Source organism: Coptis chinensis, chromosome 7 (genome assembly GCF_015680905.1).
Source record: "Coptis chinensis isolate HL-2020 chromosome 7, ASM1568090v1, whole genome shotgun sequence".
Taxonomy (NCBI): Eukaryota; Viridiplantae; Streptophyta; class Magnoliopsida; order Ranunculales; family Ranunculaceae; genus Coptis; species Coptis chinensis.
The window spans coordinates 54,331,944-54,352,570 of record NC_141462.1 but is presented as its reverse complement, the minus strand read 5'-3'; the positions used below and the strand labels follow the sequence as shown (position 1 = coordinate 54,352,570).

The 20,627-nt window shown below is 35.1% G+C and overlaps 1 protein-coding gene across 1 annotated transcript; it reads right to left on the bottom strand.

Annotated features, from left to right (window-relative positions):
* Positions 1-1,552: 1,552 nt before the first annotated feature.
* LOC147487974 (uncharacterized) lies at positions 1,553-17,660 on the bottom strand. The gene is given in 19 exon segments (XM_086570409.1): positions 1,553-1,751; positions 1,821-1,897; positions 5,865-6,044; positions 6,047-6,115; positions 6,403-6,462; positions 8,419-8,652; positions 8,928-9,065; positions 9,240-9,382; positions 9,553-9,606; positions 11,057-11,165; positions 12,476-12,511; positions 13,195-13,294; positions 13,684-13,741; positions 14,425-14,535; positions 15,083-15,140; positions 16,572-16,654; positions 16,775-16,853; positions 16,942-17,017; positions 17,519-17,660. Coding segments are annotated over 19 exon segments (1,743 nt in total). The 5' UTR covers positions 17,539-17,660; the 3' UTR covers positions 1,553-1,693.
* Positions 17,661-20,627: the final 2,967 nt, after the last annotated feature.

Genomic DNA, 20,627 nt, shown 5'->3' with positions numbered 1-20,627 from the left:
ACCACTCACAAGACCACCAAGATCTTCTGCCGCAATAAAAGAATGCTAGACTCAGGTGAACATACAAAGTTATAAACTTCGCAATTTTTAAAATATTTACCCTTACGCTAGCAAAGCTTCTGTAGGAATCTGGCTCGAGCTGAAAAGTTTTGACAACAAAGGATTCAACTTCTCCTCCTGCAAATTGAAATGGGACTTACCAGGCTGCTAGAAAATCTAGCTTCAATAGGTAAATATCTCTTTCTATAGCTACTAGAAACTGATAAAACTTCAAATTGACAACAAAATCATTGGAGCTCTGACTCCAAACCTCCAAGAGATTCTGAGGGATACGCAACCAAGACTGCTTCAGTTCCTAGAGTAAATTTTGTAAGAGGTGCTAGGTATTATAGACTTACTGCAGGTGAAGTAAAAGGTGGACTTACAAGTTCAAGGATCACAATTTTTAAAAGGTCTTGAATTTCACCCTTACGCTAGCAAAGCTTTAGTAGAAATCTGGCTCGAGGTGAATAGTTTGGACGACAAAGGATTCAAGTTCTCCTCCTGCAAATTCAAATGGGACCTGCAAGGCTGCTGATAACTATAGCTTCAATAGGTAAATATCTCTTTCTAAACCTCCAAAAGATTCCGAGGGATACGCAACCCACACTGCTTCAGTTTCTGGAATAAATTTTGTATAGCTATAGTGTGGTAGTAGCGCGGTATCTAAATGAGAATATATTGGCTCAATAAAGTGCAGTTTGATTCACGGTAAAAATACATAATTCAGAATAAAAAAGCGGTGTACTTGATTCTCCCTCGCCATCATGACTGGTTGTGATTGGTGTTGATGTTGATGGGTTAGGCGACAATGACGATGGCGGCGATGATGGTAGGTTATATTCCTATGTTTTCCACATTGCTAAATCCATATGGATCAGAAAGTCTGTTATACATTCCTTAGATAGCGGGAAGGAAATATTAACATTAGATAACTCATTGATATTCTTGGTGGGTGATTAATCAGGTGGGGATGCCCTCCAAGCAAATTTCCATGGACCTACTCTGCCAAGGAGACATGTTATTTGTTGAAGGGTAAGGTGAAGGTGTATCCTGATGGACATAATGAGTTCGTTGAGTTTGGGGCTGGTGACTTGGTCGAGTTTCCTAAAGGTATGAGTTTCACTGCATGTTTTTCCATCCCTTAAACACATTATAATTGGATGTAAACATATTAAATGATCACTGGTAAGGTTATGGTGACAGCAACATATTCTATCGACAGAATCAGATTATATTCTGTTTTTTTTCCCATATGAACTTTTGTTTATCTTCATCATAATTGCCTGAAGATTTTCAACTGTGAGCAGGTGCTTGCATGTGCAAATTGTGACAGAGATGCAGTCGTTGAGATGTCTCAGAAGCTTGGATTCCTCACAGGGATGCAGTCGGAAGTAATGTTAGATACTCATGTTTAAGCTGGTTTTGTTGTGGGTTTGCCATTTGCAAAGACAGGTGGATTTGACTTCCGCTCCACCAATATCACTCAAAGTATTTCTAACCTTGGAGCAACAATGCTGAAGCACAGACTGACCCCTCCACCAGATGAGGTTTACAGTCTTCACCGAAAGCTTTCAGGAGCATTCTTGGCCTGTATCAAACTTGGGGCTATTGTACCATGTAGGGAACTATTGTTCCAAGTTTATGATCAGTATCAGTTTGGTGATGACGATGATGATGTCCAGTCAAGGATCTCCATATCGTGATACACTCTGCACCATGACTATCATTCTTTATTCATTTTTATTGTATAATATAATGTTGGAGTGGAATATGGTGACCTGTTGCCTTCTGTATTTGAACGTTGGCTTGGCACCTGCATTGGAGGATGAATAAAAGTGTTGTTCACAGCAGTGAGCTGCAAGCACAATGGGAAAATTTGTTGGATAGACATCCCGTGTTGGATCGAGCAAGTTATTTATATTAGATACATTAGCATGTAGAAACAAAAAATGTGTTGGTTTTCAGGGTAGTTTCTCACCAAACTTCGAAGAGATTTCTGTGCGTAAAGCATTAAGCCTCTTGCTATCATTGCCATGATAACACGTAGAAAGATGTCAATTCTGAGAACTGTCAAGTCCTCAGCCCACCAATCTTCAATTGTTTTAGCATTAGAACCCAAGGGAGAAATCACAATCTCATTGTTATTGTTAGTCCTGCTAGGCAAACAGAATTAACTATCCTTGCAGGCTATGTATGCTATGGCGTCTATGCAACGACCAAATCAGTTTCACCTTCCCCGCCATGGGAAGGAGACTTTTTGATCGATGAAACACGGAGACCGCCGTCAAGTCCTCAGCACACAAATCTTCAATTGTTTTAGCATTAGAACCCAAGGGAGAAATCACAATCTCATTGTTAATGTCAGTCCTGCTAGGCAAACAGAATTCACTATCCTTGCAGGCTATGTACGCTATGGCGTCTATTCAACAACCACATCAGTTTCACCTACCCCGCCATGGGAAGGAGACTTTCTGATAGATGCAACATGGAGACTGCCCCTGAAATGCTATTCATTGCTACTTCATTCAAGTAGGCTTATCCATACTGATTTCAAAGTTTATCCCATAACAAAACTTTGCAGCCAGTTCAAATGCCTCTGCTCAACCAGATATGTCAGGAAGCTCAAGGACTCAGAATTATAGCAGATGTCAGATATTATTCTTGCTCTTGGCCCTCCATCTTAATTCTAATTCCTCAATTGCTTAATGAATGGCCCATATCATCACCATTAGAATTTATTCAAAGCCTTCAATAGCTTCAATATTCCCAATCTAACACGTACGAATTCTACTTGTATGGGAATTAACATCTTTATATTCAACCCACCATTTCAATCCTATATGCCCAACACATACTCCATGAAATGCATAATTTACTCAGAAATCTACTGCCAAATGACACAGTCTTTATCATACATATACTAGAAAATAATTTATCTGACTGAAACAATTCAAAACGATAAAAACAGCCATCCTAACACCTAAAAACTAACGCCAACTTTTTAAAACTAATAAAACATCAGTTGGTCTTTCTTAAAAATATCCACAGTTAGCCTTCAACCTTCGACTTTCCTATCCATTTCTGTGTTCGCAACAGCGACAAATTTGTCTTCCCAATCCTTACTTTGACATTTTACTCCTAACACAAGTTAACTACTAAACTTGTCAAATCAAACATAAAATATTAAATTCAGCCAAAACACAAATTAGGAGAAAAACTAAAAAACGTCAAGTAGGTGATATAAAGGGAACAACCTCTTCATCAGATTCATCCAAATCAATATACTTCGTAAGAACTTCAACCAAATATTCCATGCAGTTCAAGAAACTTAATCCTTCAAAGTTTTCCTTATAATACGCGCATAAATGATCCGCTTCATTATTTACCCAAAACATATTTATAGCATACAAACGAACACCAACACTTCACAAAATAGAAAAAAATAATAATAATAATAATAAAAATAAAAAACATCAAATTAATAACATTATAAGTAAATAAATTACAAATAAAATAAATAAATAAAACTTACTCATCTAATATGTTCCTCATCCTTAGAACCAACTGATGAGTTTTACTATTTGCGTAAGCATTAGATTCACCACGGTGTATACAACACCTCTTCTGTTTGATTTTTTTAATGAGATATTCAAAAAAACCAAAAACAGTAATGCACTCATAATTATAGCGAGCATACGATTTTGCGTTCCATTTGTCTTTTGGAGAAGCTCATATTCGAGGAATCAACGCTTATGATCGTCATACGAAGTTCTTGAATGATATGGTAAGATCACACTCCCGTTCAATGTGTTCCCTTAATCACCACTTTAATATCGTTGAATTGCTACATTGCTTCACGTGTTTGTGTAAGGAGGATTTTCTTTTTTGGATATAGAAATTAATACTTATTGCTTTTTAGATGATTTGAGGCAATTGAGCAAGAAGTGACATCTTCGATCATATGCCATTGAAAATCACTATCGTATTTTGGAAGATGTGGTTCATTTCTTTTAAGTTAGTTAAAAGGAGTTTTGGATATTATGTTGTTGTAACTGATATAGCATTGGTACTTGAGTACTTCACGAACTCAGGTTGAGAAACATATCCCTTGCCAATTACCCCTCAACTCCAAGAAAGTTGTCCACCATCACCTCTATTTATGTCAACGTCGCTACCGCCATTTCTCACCATCACCTCATGTTTTCTCACCATTTATTTGAAATTTTGTTATTTTACTTTCTGAAAATTTATTTTTTTTTGTTCTCAGTTGGCATGTAGAGTAAACAGTTATACCATGAAGAACTCATTAGACTGTTTAGAATTTATCACCTTCAAAAAGATAACTACAGAGTCTGAGAAACGTTCTCGATGAATTTATCCAACACAATGTTGTGAATTTTTCAACACGTGGAAATCAATCACTTTATGAAAAAATTATGTCACTCTATTTTTCCCAAATTTGCATTTTAATTCAAAAAACAGAACCTGTTCAACTTCGCTTTCTTTTTCTTTTTTTATCTTTTCAAAATTTATTTACTTAAATTATATTAAAATTGACTTTCAGTAGTCTATTAGTCAAGTGGAGTTTAGACTATCAAATGGTTAACTATCAAGGTAGTAGATTGAATATTTCTAGAAATTTGTGTTTTTATCAAAATTTTAATTATTATAATATTCTATAGTTAAAACTTTTTAGTACATAATAATTCAAAAATTAAATTTATAAAATATTAAAAATAAATTAAATTAATTATATGAAAACGGTCATTATAATATTCTATAGTTAAAACTTTTTAGTACATAATAATTCAAAAATTAAATTTATAAAATATTAAAAATAAATTAAATTAATTATATGAAAAATCGTTCCAATTCTTTGATTCTTCTTCCATCACAACTTAACGATTCAATAAGTGCAAGTTTATACATCAATAAAAAATCCTTAATAAATAATACTCATACCAAGAACACATTTTCATTAAAAAATTAAACTCAACCACAATTAAATGGGTTAACAAACTTTATTATGGACTATGTCTAAGATGCACTATAGCCCTAAGAAGTGTACTATGAGCCTAAGCGATAAAATTGGACTGTATGCGTCAATTTAGTTCGTATTACAGATTACCAAATGGGTTTATGACTTAAGTCCACATTTGTATACAACTCACATTTTAATATAATTTTGAAGTAACATTTTTTATACATAATAATAAAATGAAAAAAATCATATAAAAACGGTCCCCGTTCGTTGAACGGGTCCAAAAATCTAATACAAAATGAATATATCATGTGAGAAAACAACATCGTGCACGCTTTTGGAACCTTAAAATAGATCGAGTTAACCACATTAGTCCGCGGGTCCGCCAATGACCACATATATCTGAATGCACACTTCATTCAGTAGACAACATTCAATATTTCTTAACATAACATTTGTTCAACCATTTCATTTCTTATAGTTTAAAGATTTATAAATCGATAGAAAAAAGAGAAAGATTTGTACATTCGATAGACAAATCAAAGAGAAAAATATCCATTAAAGTTGACATACTTTCACATTTAACTAAAAAAGTCCGCAGATATAAATCTTGATTGGTGAAAAATGATTTCCATTAGCGTATTGACAAGATCAACAATTCCAAATTATTCGTTTCTTGATTGAATCCCAGATTTTACAAACTTCTAATATCATTTTTTTAGGATAACATTGTGAGAAACACATGCACAACCACACACCTAGTTTGATAAAGTCACATTTTCCTCGAGTTTCCAAGATTATTAATAAACAACGAGTTAAAATATTCCAAAACATAACTCACCTCTGTGCTTGGTTCACGTGACTGAGTGGTCCCACTTGACTGATTTCTATTAAGCCAGATACTACCAAAGGATAAGCAAGCTCCTAAAAGCAAGATTGGACCGATTCTTGGATCTCCCATCCAGTCATACATATTTGTCATACTGCTTTGAATCCTTTGTTTATTCCCTTGGTTGTGGAAAGAACACTTTGAGCACCTCTTGACCAGATGGGGTCTGTGTCCTCAGGAATAAGCTCGGGTGTCTTTGTAATCTGAATGATAAAAGATAAGAAACAACTGATGAGAGAAGCAGGGACGACAACAAGAGTAGAAAATAATACTTAATAATCAACATATAACATTTTATTCACATCCCTAATCATTGAATCCAGTTGGCTATGCAGGGAATCAGGACCCGTAACAGAATAAGTCTCACCAAGAACAAATTCTCCATTGCAGACAATCTTATGAACTATATATATATGTTCTACATTACACGCTATCCATCATTTCTTATATGTTCTCAGAAGAATGATACTGTGACTATTATGTAACTTACAAAGAAAGGGAGATCCCTCGAATCACCATCCTCAATAATTTGTGAAACCCACTTAATAATCTGCAAACATGTACAAATTGTAAGGTTCTTGACAGTACATATATAGATATCATGAGAAGAAATAGACTACAATGTTTTAAAAGCTACTTTGAAAAGGATCAAATGCATTAGACACAATTAAGTGTCATAGAGGCCTCGATTATTATTAAATCTCTCTATGTGGAAGCAAACCAGTTCTTTTCCTATAAGAAGGGAATTTCAGACACGAAGAACTTAATCCAGCACGACTTCACCACAGTCGAAGACCACACTGGTATGCGCCAATAGGACCACCAAAAGCCTTTGTGGTAAATTGGGTAAATACAAAACTGGGGCTGAAACGTTTGTAACATGAGGTATCAAATAGGCCTCGAGAAAAAAATATATATATATAAGATAGATATAACACGTAGTCAGGACTTTTTTTTTTGGCTAAGGTGTCAGGACTTACACCCTACTAATTGACATTGATGGGCCTGTAAAACTAATAACCCTTTTACTCCAAAAGCATTAGCTGTTACAGAGCGACATAACAGTGACAAGCTTGATAATACTCTCGAAGTGGCACAACGTAAACGCATGCACACCTTCCCGTGCTAACTTTCAAATCTACCTCTTTGATACCATGTTAAACGACTATTTCTCACCCACACCAAGTATATGAGAATTGTTATGGCCTCCCCCAGAGTGTAGCTGCACATGGTATGCCTACTTATAGTAAACCCCAGTGCCACGTCTTGATATTCACAAACAAAGCCTTTCCTAACAGCTCGCGTTGGACTAAATAGAGATTTATCATGGTACAGAACCACAATATCATAACAATGCATCTGACTAGTGATTTCCCTAGAGATAAACGATTGTTCTAGAGCAAGGATAAGCCATGGGTACGGGTACAAAACATTACGAACTATATAGACTGCCAATCAAAAAAATTATGAAATCGATGGCTCCTTCAATTACGTCAGTTAGGCCTCTACACCAACTCTATAATGTATTTCTAAGGTAATACGAGCGACTGTAGCCCCTTCATGTTACTATCATGCAAACACACTAAATCACTAATACACCTGGGACGAATTCAAGAGAAAGTTGCTAGAATCATACTGACATGACATAGAGTGAACGATACATATCAAACGTAACCGATTCCTTATCGGGTTATTGATGTGATTTCTCTATTGATCGTCAGGTGTACGATTGATATAGCCAGAGGCGGGATTTATTTATTGTCTCTTTAAATTGATATTTAATCTTTTCCTTAATTAGGTTTTCTCCCTTCACATATCAAAGGGTGGTTTTAAAATTTCCTATGCCAAAAAAGACCTATGTTGCCGGGGCATTGGTACATCTGTCAAAGTCAGACTTCTGTATGACATATGAAGTATCTGAAGTGCCAAAATGACAACATTAGGAGTTGTGAACTCGGTACGTCCAGCTAGCTTAGTGGCAAAGTTTGTGGGAGTTGTTACCGAAGGCCGGGATTAAAAAAAAAAAAACGCCATAAAAAATCTAGCTCATCAAAAAATCCGATGCCTTCAATTATGTTAAAAAGGGCATAATGATACAGATTAGACAATCTTGAATATGATGCATAGAATTACACTATAATCAGTAGTACAAAGAAAATTTCAATTGAAAAGACAAAAAAGCATAATCTGCATAAAGTAAAATCATCCTGCAATCACAAAATCCAAAATTCAGAAGCATGCAAGAGCATTGGTTGTGTTGTAGTTTGAATGTTGGATGCGGAAGTTCCACCCCGATATGAAGTTCATTCAAACTGTATACAATACTATAAATATACAAAAACAATGTGTAGAGCTGTGTAGAGCACATAAAGTTCAACCAAAATCCAGATAGCTTTGCAATCTATTCATACTAACTAATGCGAGTAACTATTAGCAGTCTGCGACATAAATACAAATATATACGACATAAGACCGTGCCATCCATTAGAAGGGGCAATGTACATACCTCCAAGTTATCTACAGAACCATTATATCTTGCCACAAGCTGTGATGCAAGATTTTCATTGTCCTCTTGAAAGGTATCCCATATAGTTGTACGCTTTTTCTCCACCTTACTTCCTTCCTGAGTAGTATTCCTTTTGTAGCGTACAATAATTAATTGCGGCAAATCACTAATATCCCTCCGTGGTCCACATGTTTTATAGCTCGTTTCTGAATTGATGTAGAAAAAACAGAGTTTCTACACAAAATATGAACGTTAGTGCAGAAATCAGATAGCCCTATTCCATAAATAGGTAAACTTCCATGCTTCTAAACCATCACTCTGCTCTTGGCCTTAATAAAACTAAGTGCCAAGAGCAAGTTCTGGAAATATGCAAAGAGTACCCTTGCAAGAAATATATTGCATAATTGATTGCCCGGAATCATACATAATGAGGACCCATGGTTGTCACTTCACAACTAACAGAAACTTCAAATTAAAAAAAAAAATAAAAAAAAAAAAAAATAACTCACTTTTTGGGCTTCGCCATCAAGCCATGTGAAGGCCAAACGTTTCTCTTTTAATGCAACTGCAGCTGGCAGCAGAGTTGTATCTATATCATTAGCAGTTAACTCTCCCTCATTGAGGATATTCTGAGCCCTGAGCATGGTCTATGAGATGTGAAATGAGAATCCGAAGTAAGTTGACACAACACAAACTATAATAAAAATGATTGTATCGAATGAAACCACCAGCTACGTCATAAAATCACTTAATATGCAAAGAACATGATTAAAATTAACAGGACTTTGTTATTAAATTATCAAGTAAATGTTGTAACTCACTTCACGCATTTTGTTGAGTTCCGGGCTTGGCCTGCCAGCAAGAATCACACAGTACCAGGTCGTTGTCTCATTTCCAGCTCGAGAATAACCTTGTGAATCACAACCCAACTCAAGGGATGTTAAACTCCTTAGTTGCAGTAGATCTGCAAACAATAAAAATCTGATTATATAAGGTACTTTCCTCCAGGATAATGAAACTTATATCAAGCTTTAGTCCCTACATTTAAAGCATGGTAATTTTCAGTGCTCCATACATTAATATGTATACGTATACAAGAAGCGACTAATACGAATTCAGAAAATAAATCCCTACCTTGCTGTTTATTACGTTCCATGACATCTGAAAAAGAGGAACTGTTGAATGTTCCTGCAATGCAAGATAAGATTAGCTTACCACCATGTAAGTCCATTATAAAGACAATGAAAGAAGAGAAAGTAACCAACAGAGAGTATCAGACCATGGAGCACAACAGGCTTCACACCAGGATCTTTCATAAAAACAATCGCAGGGGCAGATTCCACCTCAAATCTGTTTTTGTGAATAGGGGGCTCAGTGTTGTAATCAGTCTATTTTAGGTTTTACGGAACAACAACTTTGAAGTGATAATAAGAGGACAAACATAAACAAGCAATTGACCAGCAATACGCCAATAAGAAAGTAAATATTATACAAAACCACATCTTTCTTTCTTTAAGAAACGTATTGGTTTTTTAGGAGAATTATGCGTCACGTTTCCTTCTTTAATACCTAGTTGCTTCGGTTGTAAGAAACAACCATTATATACAGGAGGTATTTTTCAAGAAAAATAAAAGAATTAGGAATAAAATTTATACTAAACCAGAAAACCTTCTCAAATACAAAACACTAAGAAAAAGACCTAATTACAAACATTAAGAATGAATCTTACGTCCATATCTTTCCTTCTCTTTATCAACCACGATTCCATGAAAAAGATCCCCAAGACAACGCTTTTCAAGGTACGACACTATTTGCAGAATATTCTCTAAAAAGCTCATTCCTCTTGTGATTGTGTACCAAATTACCGTTGTGTTGAAGAGTTTAAGATGATGTGATTTAAAGTCACCTTTTAATTATATAGTCGATAAGTAAATAGATGTTAAATAAACTACTCCCAAAGGTTAAGGTAGGCCAACTCTCAGAATAAGAAAGATTTAATACAACTAATATTGCTCCCTTTGGCTAGTCCAATCTAAAAGCCACTGAGAAAGTTCGTACTATGTATATTGTCCTTAACCATGGCCAGGCATCCAGGGAAAGTAGCTCTTTACATGACAAGATACTTGATTAAGTCGCATGCTCAAGAAAATATATACATAAACCCCAACCTAGACATGCCTGTTTTGGTCGAGAGGCATGTCATTGTGTTGGCCAACCTCTGGAATAAGAAAACTGATATGTTCTAGATACACAGATAACTCTAAATTCTTACATGTTAAAAGGAAAATCTAGCAGCAAGTAACTACTTTAGCTTTTTCATAGTATACATCTGAACCTTACGAACTTCTAACCACAATAGATTTTACATCAAACTATTTTGGCGATGCTTAATCTGTAATAGAAAATACCAGCATTAACACGTGAAATCTAGCAAACGTAGACACAAGTGACAAGGATTATTGGCGACTTCTTCAAAAACAAATCAGAGTAGATTGTATAACAAGGTAAGCAAATGGATGTATCAAGTCCTTTAATTAATTACAAGTACAATCAGTTTAACACTATGTTGGTCATTCTTTTAAACAGCACTGCAATTTGAAACACCAAAAGCACAGCCAAAGCAATTAGATGCACATACGTGTTCCACCAAAACGACAAATCCTCCTCTTTCCATAGTACAAATGCGAAAGAAGCATAAGCTCAATAGTCTTTGGCAGCTTGCCGCAAAAATGGAGGAGCACGCTCCTCTGTTCTTGAGAAACAAATAACTTTCACTTATAGGCCAGAATTATAAAACAATAATCATAATGTGACAGGTCACAAACAAAAGTGAATATTAACTAATTCAATCAATTTACCAAACCACTGTTACTACTATTTTACATTATATAATAAATTAATAATCCAATGGAAAAATATCAAATAAAGAACATGAATATGAGAGCATTATCACAAATTTTTTACATTGCTGATGATTGGATATCCGGTTTGGTTCTCAAAGTTCTTCTATGTGATGAACATGTGTTTCTGAAGTTAAATTTCAGGAATCTTTCTTAGAAGTGCAACACCTTATCATTCTCAACCAATGATAAATGTTAACATTCAATATTAGAAAACTCCTGTCAGATGGTTTAACATACACAAAAAGGTCCTCTTAAATCATTGTAAACCCATCTGCAGTGATGTCTCAATAAAATTCAAGGTACCATTGTCAAGATGGTTGCTTAATTTGAATATCAAAGATAACAGCTTAATGATATGGAGACAGTGGACATTACTCATTAGGAGTTAGGAGCTCATGTTTGAGGGCGCTTTACTTTCTATGAATTTGTTATTCAGACAACAAAATACTTCAAGGGAGGTTACCTCCTGAGTTTACAAGTTTCCGCATGTCAGACACCAAAACATGTAATGCAACTTTTGTTGCAAAATCACCGTTTAGTTGTCAAGAAAGCTGGAATTTTAACGACAGTGTCAATAACCCATCTCCAAATTTCTAGCTCAGCTGAAATTTTACTGGCTTCATTTTCTCAGCCTTCAAGGATTTGTTACACACACCGTATTATCCACTTATATTCATCTTTTCCTATCCAAATAGTATATGTGAAAGGCATCTTACATATTTGCTCTTATTCAGGCTTATCACTTACCTATTCTCACAGATGCCACAGAGGCAATATCTTTATGATTAAAGGTTATTTTCCTTAGACTTCCTCGTTAATTTCATACTGTTGCTCACAGCTAACACTATCAACAGATAGAGGATACAATGATGCATATAGAGCATTAAGCAATGCACCCTGAGTAAGTTCATAATTTGTTTGAGAACTAGCACATGTGCATTAGTGGCTACTTAGAGTCCATGAAAGCCACTGCAGGAAGAGATTATTTAATGCTCTTTAAACACTATCAACTAGCAGTCTAGCACAGACAGACAGAAAAGAGGCATAAAGTACAAAACCAAATGCATGTGTGTGTGTGTGAGAGAGAGAGAGAGAGAGAGATTGGTCAAACAGGCCAATAACATTCTCCAATCAAAATTTGGATCCATTAGTACCTTATGATGACCACTCTTTGCAATGAATTGTTGACCCTGTAATTAAATTGTAATCTCGAATTGTTATCAGTGCATAAATAAGTAAAAAACAAATCCAAACAATATGTGGTAGCAATCATTTGTGTGTTGTGACTCATGAAAATATATTAAACAGGACGACTTCAGCAACGAATGGGTTTATAATCTAGGATTAGACAAGTATGAACACACTAATTTCTTCGGTAGTCTGCTTATAGCTACCATTACATAAAGGGGAGTTCCCTTCAACTTACCACTTACTCAGCTCTCATTTTCTTCCAAAAATACCGTTATGCTTGTACTTTTGTTAGGACAAACCAAATTACACTTCAATAAAGAGGACCAAAATAGAGACATATACTAAAACATGGCTATACACATAGATGAAATGTAATAGATAAAAGAGAAAATCTAGGATAATATATATATATATATATATATATATATATATATATATATATCCTAGATTTTCTTTTTATCTATTACATTTCATCTATGTGTATATATATATATATATATATATATATATATATATATTTTATTTTTTTTTTTTTTTTCAAACAGCCAGAAGAAAAAGAGGAGCATTCTACAAATTCTAACATCTATGATTTTTTATGTTAAAGCTTCCTTTGATGCTTCAAATAAAACTTTTAAAGTTAAAAAATAAAGTATACGAACTTCAGAAAGACAAAACTAGTTACCAATAATATTTCTTTGGAATAGTAAAGAATCCGAGGCAAACCAAGTATGCCAGTCCCAAACCAATCGGTAACTGCATCAACTGATAGATCTCCATGATACCTAATACGAAGAATTTAAAGTAGGCATTACGCTGCTTCCATTATGCAGTGAACATGCAAAATGAATTCAGTAATCATGAAGTAATTAGATATCTATAAAAAGGATCTCTAATTGCATTCATGGGGCAAATCGTCGACTTATCCCCTTTTAAGTCAACTGTTTGTCATGTTGTCTGGGGAGAGTTCCCAGGGATTAGGTTCCCCAACTGACGCCTTGGAGCCGTCTTAGGAACGCCTTTGACAACAACCTACAACTATTTAAACTAAACATTGCCGTTTTTACGGCCTTGGAGCTGCCTTTGACAGCATCAAATTTCTACAAACATCAATTTTTCCCCTATTTATTTTTGGTAAGTCAATTCTCTTCAGGGTCAATTGTCTGGAACTCACCTTACAAGACAATCTGAACTTCTACAACCTGGGGGAAAGGAAACAAGGGAAGGAACACCTGCACGCATTATAAGAATTTATTCAAGAGATAAAAATGGACATTAGTATACTTGAGAACAATAAAAAGCTAAGGTACTTTGACACAGATAGGTGTGTCCAAATCTGACACGGTAAAATATCAAATATTGAGGTATATCACATACAATATGTGTCCGACACTGATTTTTTTTCAAAATATGGTATGTCCATGTAACATAGATAAAAAGCTTCGAAAGAAGAAAACAATGAAAGGTAAACGACGTGTAATACATAGTATGACAACAGTTTGTTTTGGACTAGCTCTAAAAGATGAAGAACTATTCCAATCAGATTAAGAATAAATCTTTGGTTTTAATTCTTGTTAGTTACCAACTTTCTTCATTGTCATTGAACTAGAATAATTTTATACTCTATAAATTCATTAATATGTTATCTATGCAATGAAACATCTACTTACAAGGCCTAAACTCTGCATTGCCTGAGGTTTCTATTTGCACTTATATACACGTATACGAACCTATATAATGTTGGAACGGTGCACGGTACTTACTGAAGGTTATATACACCCCAACTTTTGGTATTTCATGGTATCGGATACTGGAAGTCTGATACACATACTTGTGTCACCGTCACTTACATTGGCCAAAAGACCTACCTAAGATAGTAGAACCAACTCGTAAGGCACAATGTATGAACAACTACCTTGACGGAAAAAGGGTTGCCTAGAGGGCTTCCTCTCGGTAAGGTATGTAGCAAGCTGAACTTCACCAAGTTCCACCATACCAGTGCTACCAACTCCATCCAACAAGCTTGCTGCAAACGGGGAAGAAAGTGGTAAGCAAAAGGAAAGCAGTATAAAAGGAAAAGCAGATGCATAAAATTGAGGTACTAAAGCCTAGTGTACCTCGATATCTGTACACATAATCCATGGAGAAGTTCTAATTTACTAAACTCATACATTTTATGGAGCAACCAGAGCTATAACAGAACTCATAATTAGAACGAATCTCCTTCAGCACAATTGGTTAATATAGAATGTAGATGGTGGTAAAAAACCACTTAGACTCGATACTCAAGTAATACAAAAAAGAGACTTCATTAGGAAACGAGTTAAAAGAAAAAAGTAAACTGAAACTCAGGAAGCCAACTATGCAAAGTTTATTTCCCGACATAAAATCGAAGCTCAAAGCAAACTTGTAGTCTGTCATTATACATAATCTAGAGGCTTCGTAGTGCCAATACCACTTGGTAGAGTAGGCAGACAAATAAAGGAACATCAAATATAACGTAAATTCTGATAAGATTAGAAAGCAAATAAACGGTAAAGAAATTATGAACTCAAAAAACATGGAGAACATACCAATTCTTTTCCAGTTATTAACAAATTGTGCACAGCGCTTGCTTCCAGATGAATAAAGCTGACAAATGATTGCAATCAGTCAAATAATGTATATAAAGATGATAAGTGGTAGTCTTTAAAGAAGGATATTAGAAAATATAAATGTAGTCTTTAAAGATGGATAAGAAAAGTGCAATAAAAGTAGGTACATCATCAGAAAAATATGGCTTGACTAACACCTTCTTCTTAATAATTTACTGCAGATACCAATACGCTTGATGAATGAAAAAAAAAAGGACACTCTACCTCTACACGAGCAGAAGATATTCAAAAGCAAGGCATCAAGGCACGCCTTAGGCCTTTCAGGGATTTAACACCTTCAATCTTAAGCTTCACATGTTTTTATACTTTAATACTTATTTTTTTCATTTTTTTTAGACGTGTTGAGTTCTTAGGCTCTCATAACTCCTTCAAAGATTACAAAAAAATAACTATTAGGTTATGTTTTGAGCATTAAAACACTTCATTCTATTAGAAATCACAAACTTTCATCATCAAACCCCATTTTCCCCTTATTCTCCTTTTTAGATTTTTTTTATTTGAGCTTAAGCCTCAAACAAAGGCAGTGAGCCTCAAACAAAGGCAGTGAGCCTCAAACAAAGGCAGTGAGCCTCAAGCCTTTGATGTGTTTTTCAAAACACCATTCAAATGCTTTATGGTGTTTACTACAATCATGATGTAACGCATTTATTCACAATTTTTTTAAAAAAAAACTCAATTCTATTCAATAACCAATTTCCAATTATCACCGGCTGGTACGCTTGGCCAACCACATTCAATTTCTCAAAATAGGCTAACCTAAAAAAGACATTATTAAGTTTATCAAAATAGGCCAACCCCTAAATTTGAATTTTTTGTGAACTTTCCCCCCAAAATGTTGGATGGCTGATGACTATGAACAGCTAAGGAAATACCTAAATGCCCTCTACTAAAGTTGAGGGAAAACTGACATCTAACACGAGTCTATGATGCTAACGTGGAACACTGATCCACGTCACTCAACCCAACTCAGTTTAATTGGGACCGTACACCAAATTGGACTAGCTGAGGAAGGAAGTCCAGGTTAGAATCAGTTGGGTTTAGATAATGAGTAGTCCACGTCAGAGGCTAATTGGACTCTAATTAGTCTAAACATAAGTAGAGGGTATTTAGGTGCATTTTTAGTGTTTCTATAACCAAGCATTAGTTCACCAATGTCTGTCCAACATTTCAAGGGATGCTCAGAAGTTTTGCTAAATTCAAAATGTTTTTCCAAATCAGCAATCACAAATTAACAAAATAAAATCAACTGTCTATATTACAGAATAAATGCTCCCTTTCAATTTGCTTCTTCATCTTATCTTTCTTACCCTCTTCTCTTTAATAAGGTATACTCTTTAAGTATTTTCATTGCTCCTCCATTTTGAATACCATGAGTAACAGGTAGATAGGCACTACACTCTATTCATACCTGAATTAGCCATGCCCCAGAGCATCCAATAGTAGACTGAAACTCTTTAGTAGTCAGTTCATTAAACACATGGTCTGCAAGATCTACCAAACATGCATAAATTAATGACACATCACTCACCATCGACCATAGTCAGAAAATTTAACGAAAAAACTGTTTCTAGCAATAGCGCAAACACTACAATAAAGAATATCTTAACCAACCAGAAGATGAAGCTTCAAGCAATGGAAGGCTGACTTTTGAACTTTCTGCATGTTGTTCTTTGATCCTTTCCAATACACTCTAAAGTCAAGATTTCACATATTATGGTAAGTATATTGAAAAAGAAACTTATAATGAGGAAATAGGCAAATAGCACGGGGTTACTTACCAATTGTTCGTCAATGCCGAACATATCATAGTCTCTTCCATGAAGGATTTGTAAGCAGCTTGAAGGCATATCGAACCTGCGATTGATTTGAGTGACCATTAAACCCAATAGGTACAATAATTCTGTTATGATGAAATCTTACCAAGCAATAAAATCATAGTCAAGGAAATAAACAAATAAACTAACAGAGTTTACTCTAATTCCACAAAGACCAAAACTACCATTGTGAAAAGGTAAATCACTTTCTAGCCTCTCACTATGCCTCGTCTATAGGCCATAACTGGATTCCAATTTACAGCAAGATTGGTTTCTATTGAATTACGAATAGCTTTCAGCGTACTGTTGCACCTTCAGAATTTGTTATAATTGCAGAACTCTCAGTCAGTAGATTATGTCCAATTTAACTACAGAATGCTTGTTTTATCGAGGATGACCACAAAATTCTATCATTTACGCAGAAAAGCTATCTTGTACAATTGTGTCATTTGTTTTTCATAAATATAACTTAAGTAAGCATTGCATACATCAATATTCAATAGTCACCGCGGAACAATAAAATGTCCTAGGATTTACTTGCCAATAATTGTTTAAACACATGGCATCTCCTATTCACATCTCTGTCAACGCCTATTTAGAGGCCTAATCATGAGTTGCACAAGCCAGGAAGTGGGCATCTCCACTTCCCACTCCAGCTTCTTATTATGATGGGACCTCTTCCTTCCCCTTAACATCAGGTCTACTCTAATTGGTCTAATGAAACATTAGCTCGAAAGGGATTAGTTGTGCTCTGATTCGACTGAATGTCTAATCCTTAGGCAACTTCTGTATCGTATTTACTTCATTCAATAAAATGGTAGAATTTTACTTTGCCCCAGCCTTACTTTAAAACCTTAGTTACGTGGACAGATCATATCTTCTATCTAATAAAACACAATGGTGTGGGGCCCACAGGGACTCCATCCAAGTAGTTCTATTAATCTTTTCTAAGTGGCATTAAGCAAAAAGAATCGACTCTAAATTTGGTATGCTATTTCCATCCATAACGCCCGGATCCATGAGATCATATATTCTTTTCTAATCTCTTTCCAACATTTGCCCTAACCGCATCACTCCCACCCCTTTTCTCATCTTGTCTAATCTATGAAAATATGGAATAGTGTAGATAGTCAACAATCAACGAGATTGAGGTATTAACATAAACAAAATAACTTGAGCCATGAAGAATATGAGAAAAAATGTTCCATGAGTTGGCAAACTGTTAGAATTAAAATAAGAATAAGAAAAATGCAGGTTGACAGGCTCTTCTACCATTTGTCAACTTTCTATCCTAGCAAATCAAAGATTCTGACATTATATAACATTACTCCATCACGCTGCGTTATTATGTTCTATTTTGTGTTTCCTCCTAGGTGATCATAGGCCATATGACATATTTCATCGACTAGATATGTTATGGTAAGTCTTTATGTGCCTTATATTGGAAGTATGACTAACCTAGATGAATTTTTTATTTTCTATATTTTTTGGATGTCCTCTGTCGTTCATTAACAATGATGTCACTTTGTGTAGGCCTAGCTTGCTGGGAATGAGTAAATATGAGTTTGCAAAAACATACTGTGAAGCAAAAATGGTTCAAGGTGCTCAAGGGAAGGTTTTCCAGGTATTCCACTAGAGTTGATGGAAGCACGTGAGCTTTGCATATGGCGGTTTTTTGTTGTTGTTGTATGTTCCTTTATTCCAAAAGAAAAATTCAATCTGCCGATTTTCCACTTTTATTGTCATTTAAGTCTGAGACGCTGTGAAAAGTTAAAAGAGATAAAATTGAAAAATCATGTGGTTTTGATATTAATATTATTTTAATTCTGTTCAGTTTGGTGCAATGGTATTTTTGTGCAAAATTAACAGCTTGGAGGAGTTGAATGTGTTACTTACACAAACCGTCATGGTGTGCTACGTCTCTCTCTTGGATTTCTTTTCTACTATCATTCAAGAACTAAGGTTTTACTTAGTTACTTGGTTGAAGATTGATCCCGATTTCTTTGTCAAATCAAATCACCGTAGTGGACCGATTAAATCCCCTCGCTTGAACCGGTATAGTGGAAAGTTTGTGGTTGTTCCCCTAAAACCGAGGCGCACCCTACGAAGGAAAATGTTTTGCTTGCCCATCCTCAAGTCATTTAATTAGATTTGTATGCATAGTTATGTTAAGGATTTTGGAAATGACATCAAAGTAGAAATTTAGCCCCCCTTTTAGAATCTTACATATTATATCTAAGGGCTACAATATGAGATCATTTAATTTCTTGAAAAGGTACATGGTGGTAATGATTTTGATACAATCCCTCTTTATACTTAATACTTTAAATCAGCTTAGAATTTTGTTTCTATGTATTTGGTTTCTAATGTTTAATTTTGTTAAACTTTGTTTTAACTTTTAAAAAAGTTTTAAATCCTTGTTTTTTGGTTAACCTCCACGCCTGAACCTCAAAAAACCAACTTCAGAGATAGTGGCAACTAAAGAAGATAAGAATCTTCAAGATATCCGCGAAAAAAGATGCCTAATAACCGGCATCATCTATTGGGTTTTGCATGTCGATTGAACATCCCCCACCCACCTGAACTCAATTCCTTGGTCTGCCCCTGGCCTAGACTATTTTTTTAGGGTTGCTATGTTATACCTAGTTAAAGTAATATACAGTGCTTAACTTCGTTTGTTGTTCATGAATAGATAAGGCGTTTGAAAGAGCATTTGTTAGTACAACTACCACCTAAACGTCGACAAATTGTAAGTCCGGTTTTAGGGAGATCGATATAAATATGGCGCGGTTGTCGGCTATGAAGGAAGGTGACACCAGCTCCATGGAAAATAGACAAGAAACAGAACCAATGGCGAACAATTGCAGTTCTGAAGATGATGATGATGTCTCTGGGATTCCAAAAAGTGTTAGTGAGTCTGATGGTAATTTCTAGACTTTGACCAGTAATTTATGCAAATAATGTAAATTTATGAGCTATTTTAAATTGTCTCTTTGAGATTTCAGTTATGTTTACTGTGGTAAGTGTGATCTAGCTTAATCTTTGGGAGTGTTATCCAAGAAATTTTAGAACGAATCTAGGTTAATTCCTGCTTCATGCCTGTGATACGGACTGCCACTGTATTGTAATTATCCACTGTATTACTCCATCTATGGAGAGAACTTACAGCAAAATGAGAAATGACATGTAATGAGTTTGATATGAGTTCATTAATTTGTCCTGTGAAAATGACAAAACACTTGCATGAACGGTCAGTTACTTTAAACAACTCACTATTATTCTGTTTTTTCGGATTGGAACAGTTTAATTTTTCAGAATTAGCTTATAATTTATTTCCTCTTGTTTTACCCAAATGACATGCAGCTTAAAGATTTACACTCTCGAGGGTTTGAGCCTTTGAGGTTATTTTAGCGAGGGTTTGAGGTTATTTTAGTGACTTCAGGCGTTGTTGGTGTTGGCGCCGAGGCTTAGATTCAGAAATTAGTTAATAGCAGGTGTGCTTTCTTTTTTTTGTTGAACTTTCTTCTATTGTGTTTATTTTCTCGAGTCAACCAAATTTAATCGGTATGTGCATGCCTTGCAATCTATGTTGGATTGGTTTACCAGTTATTGTGGTCCTTATCATTGGATATTGAAAACAATCATATATT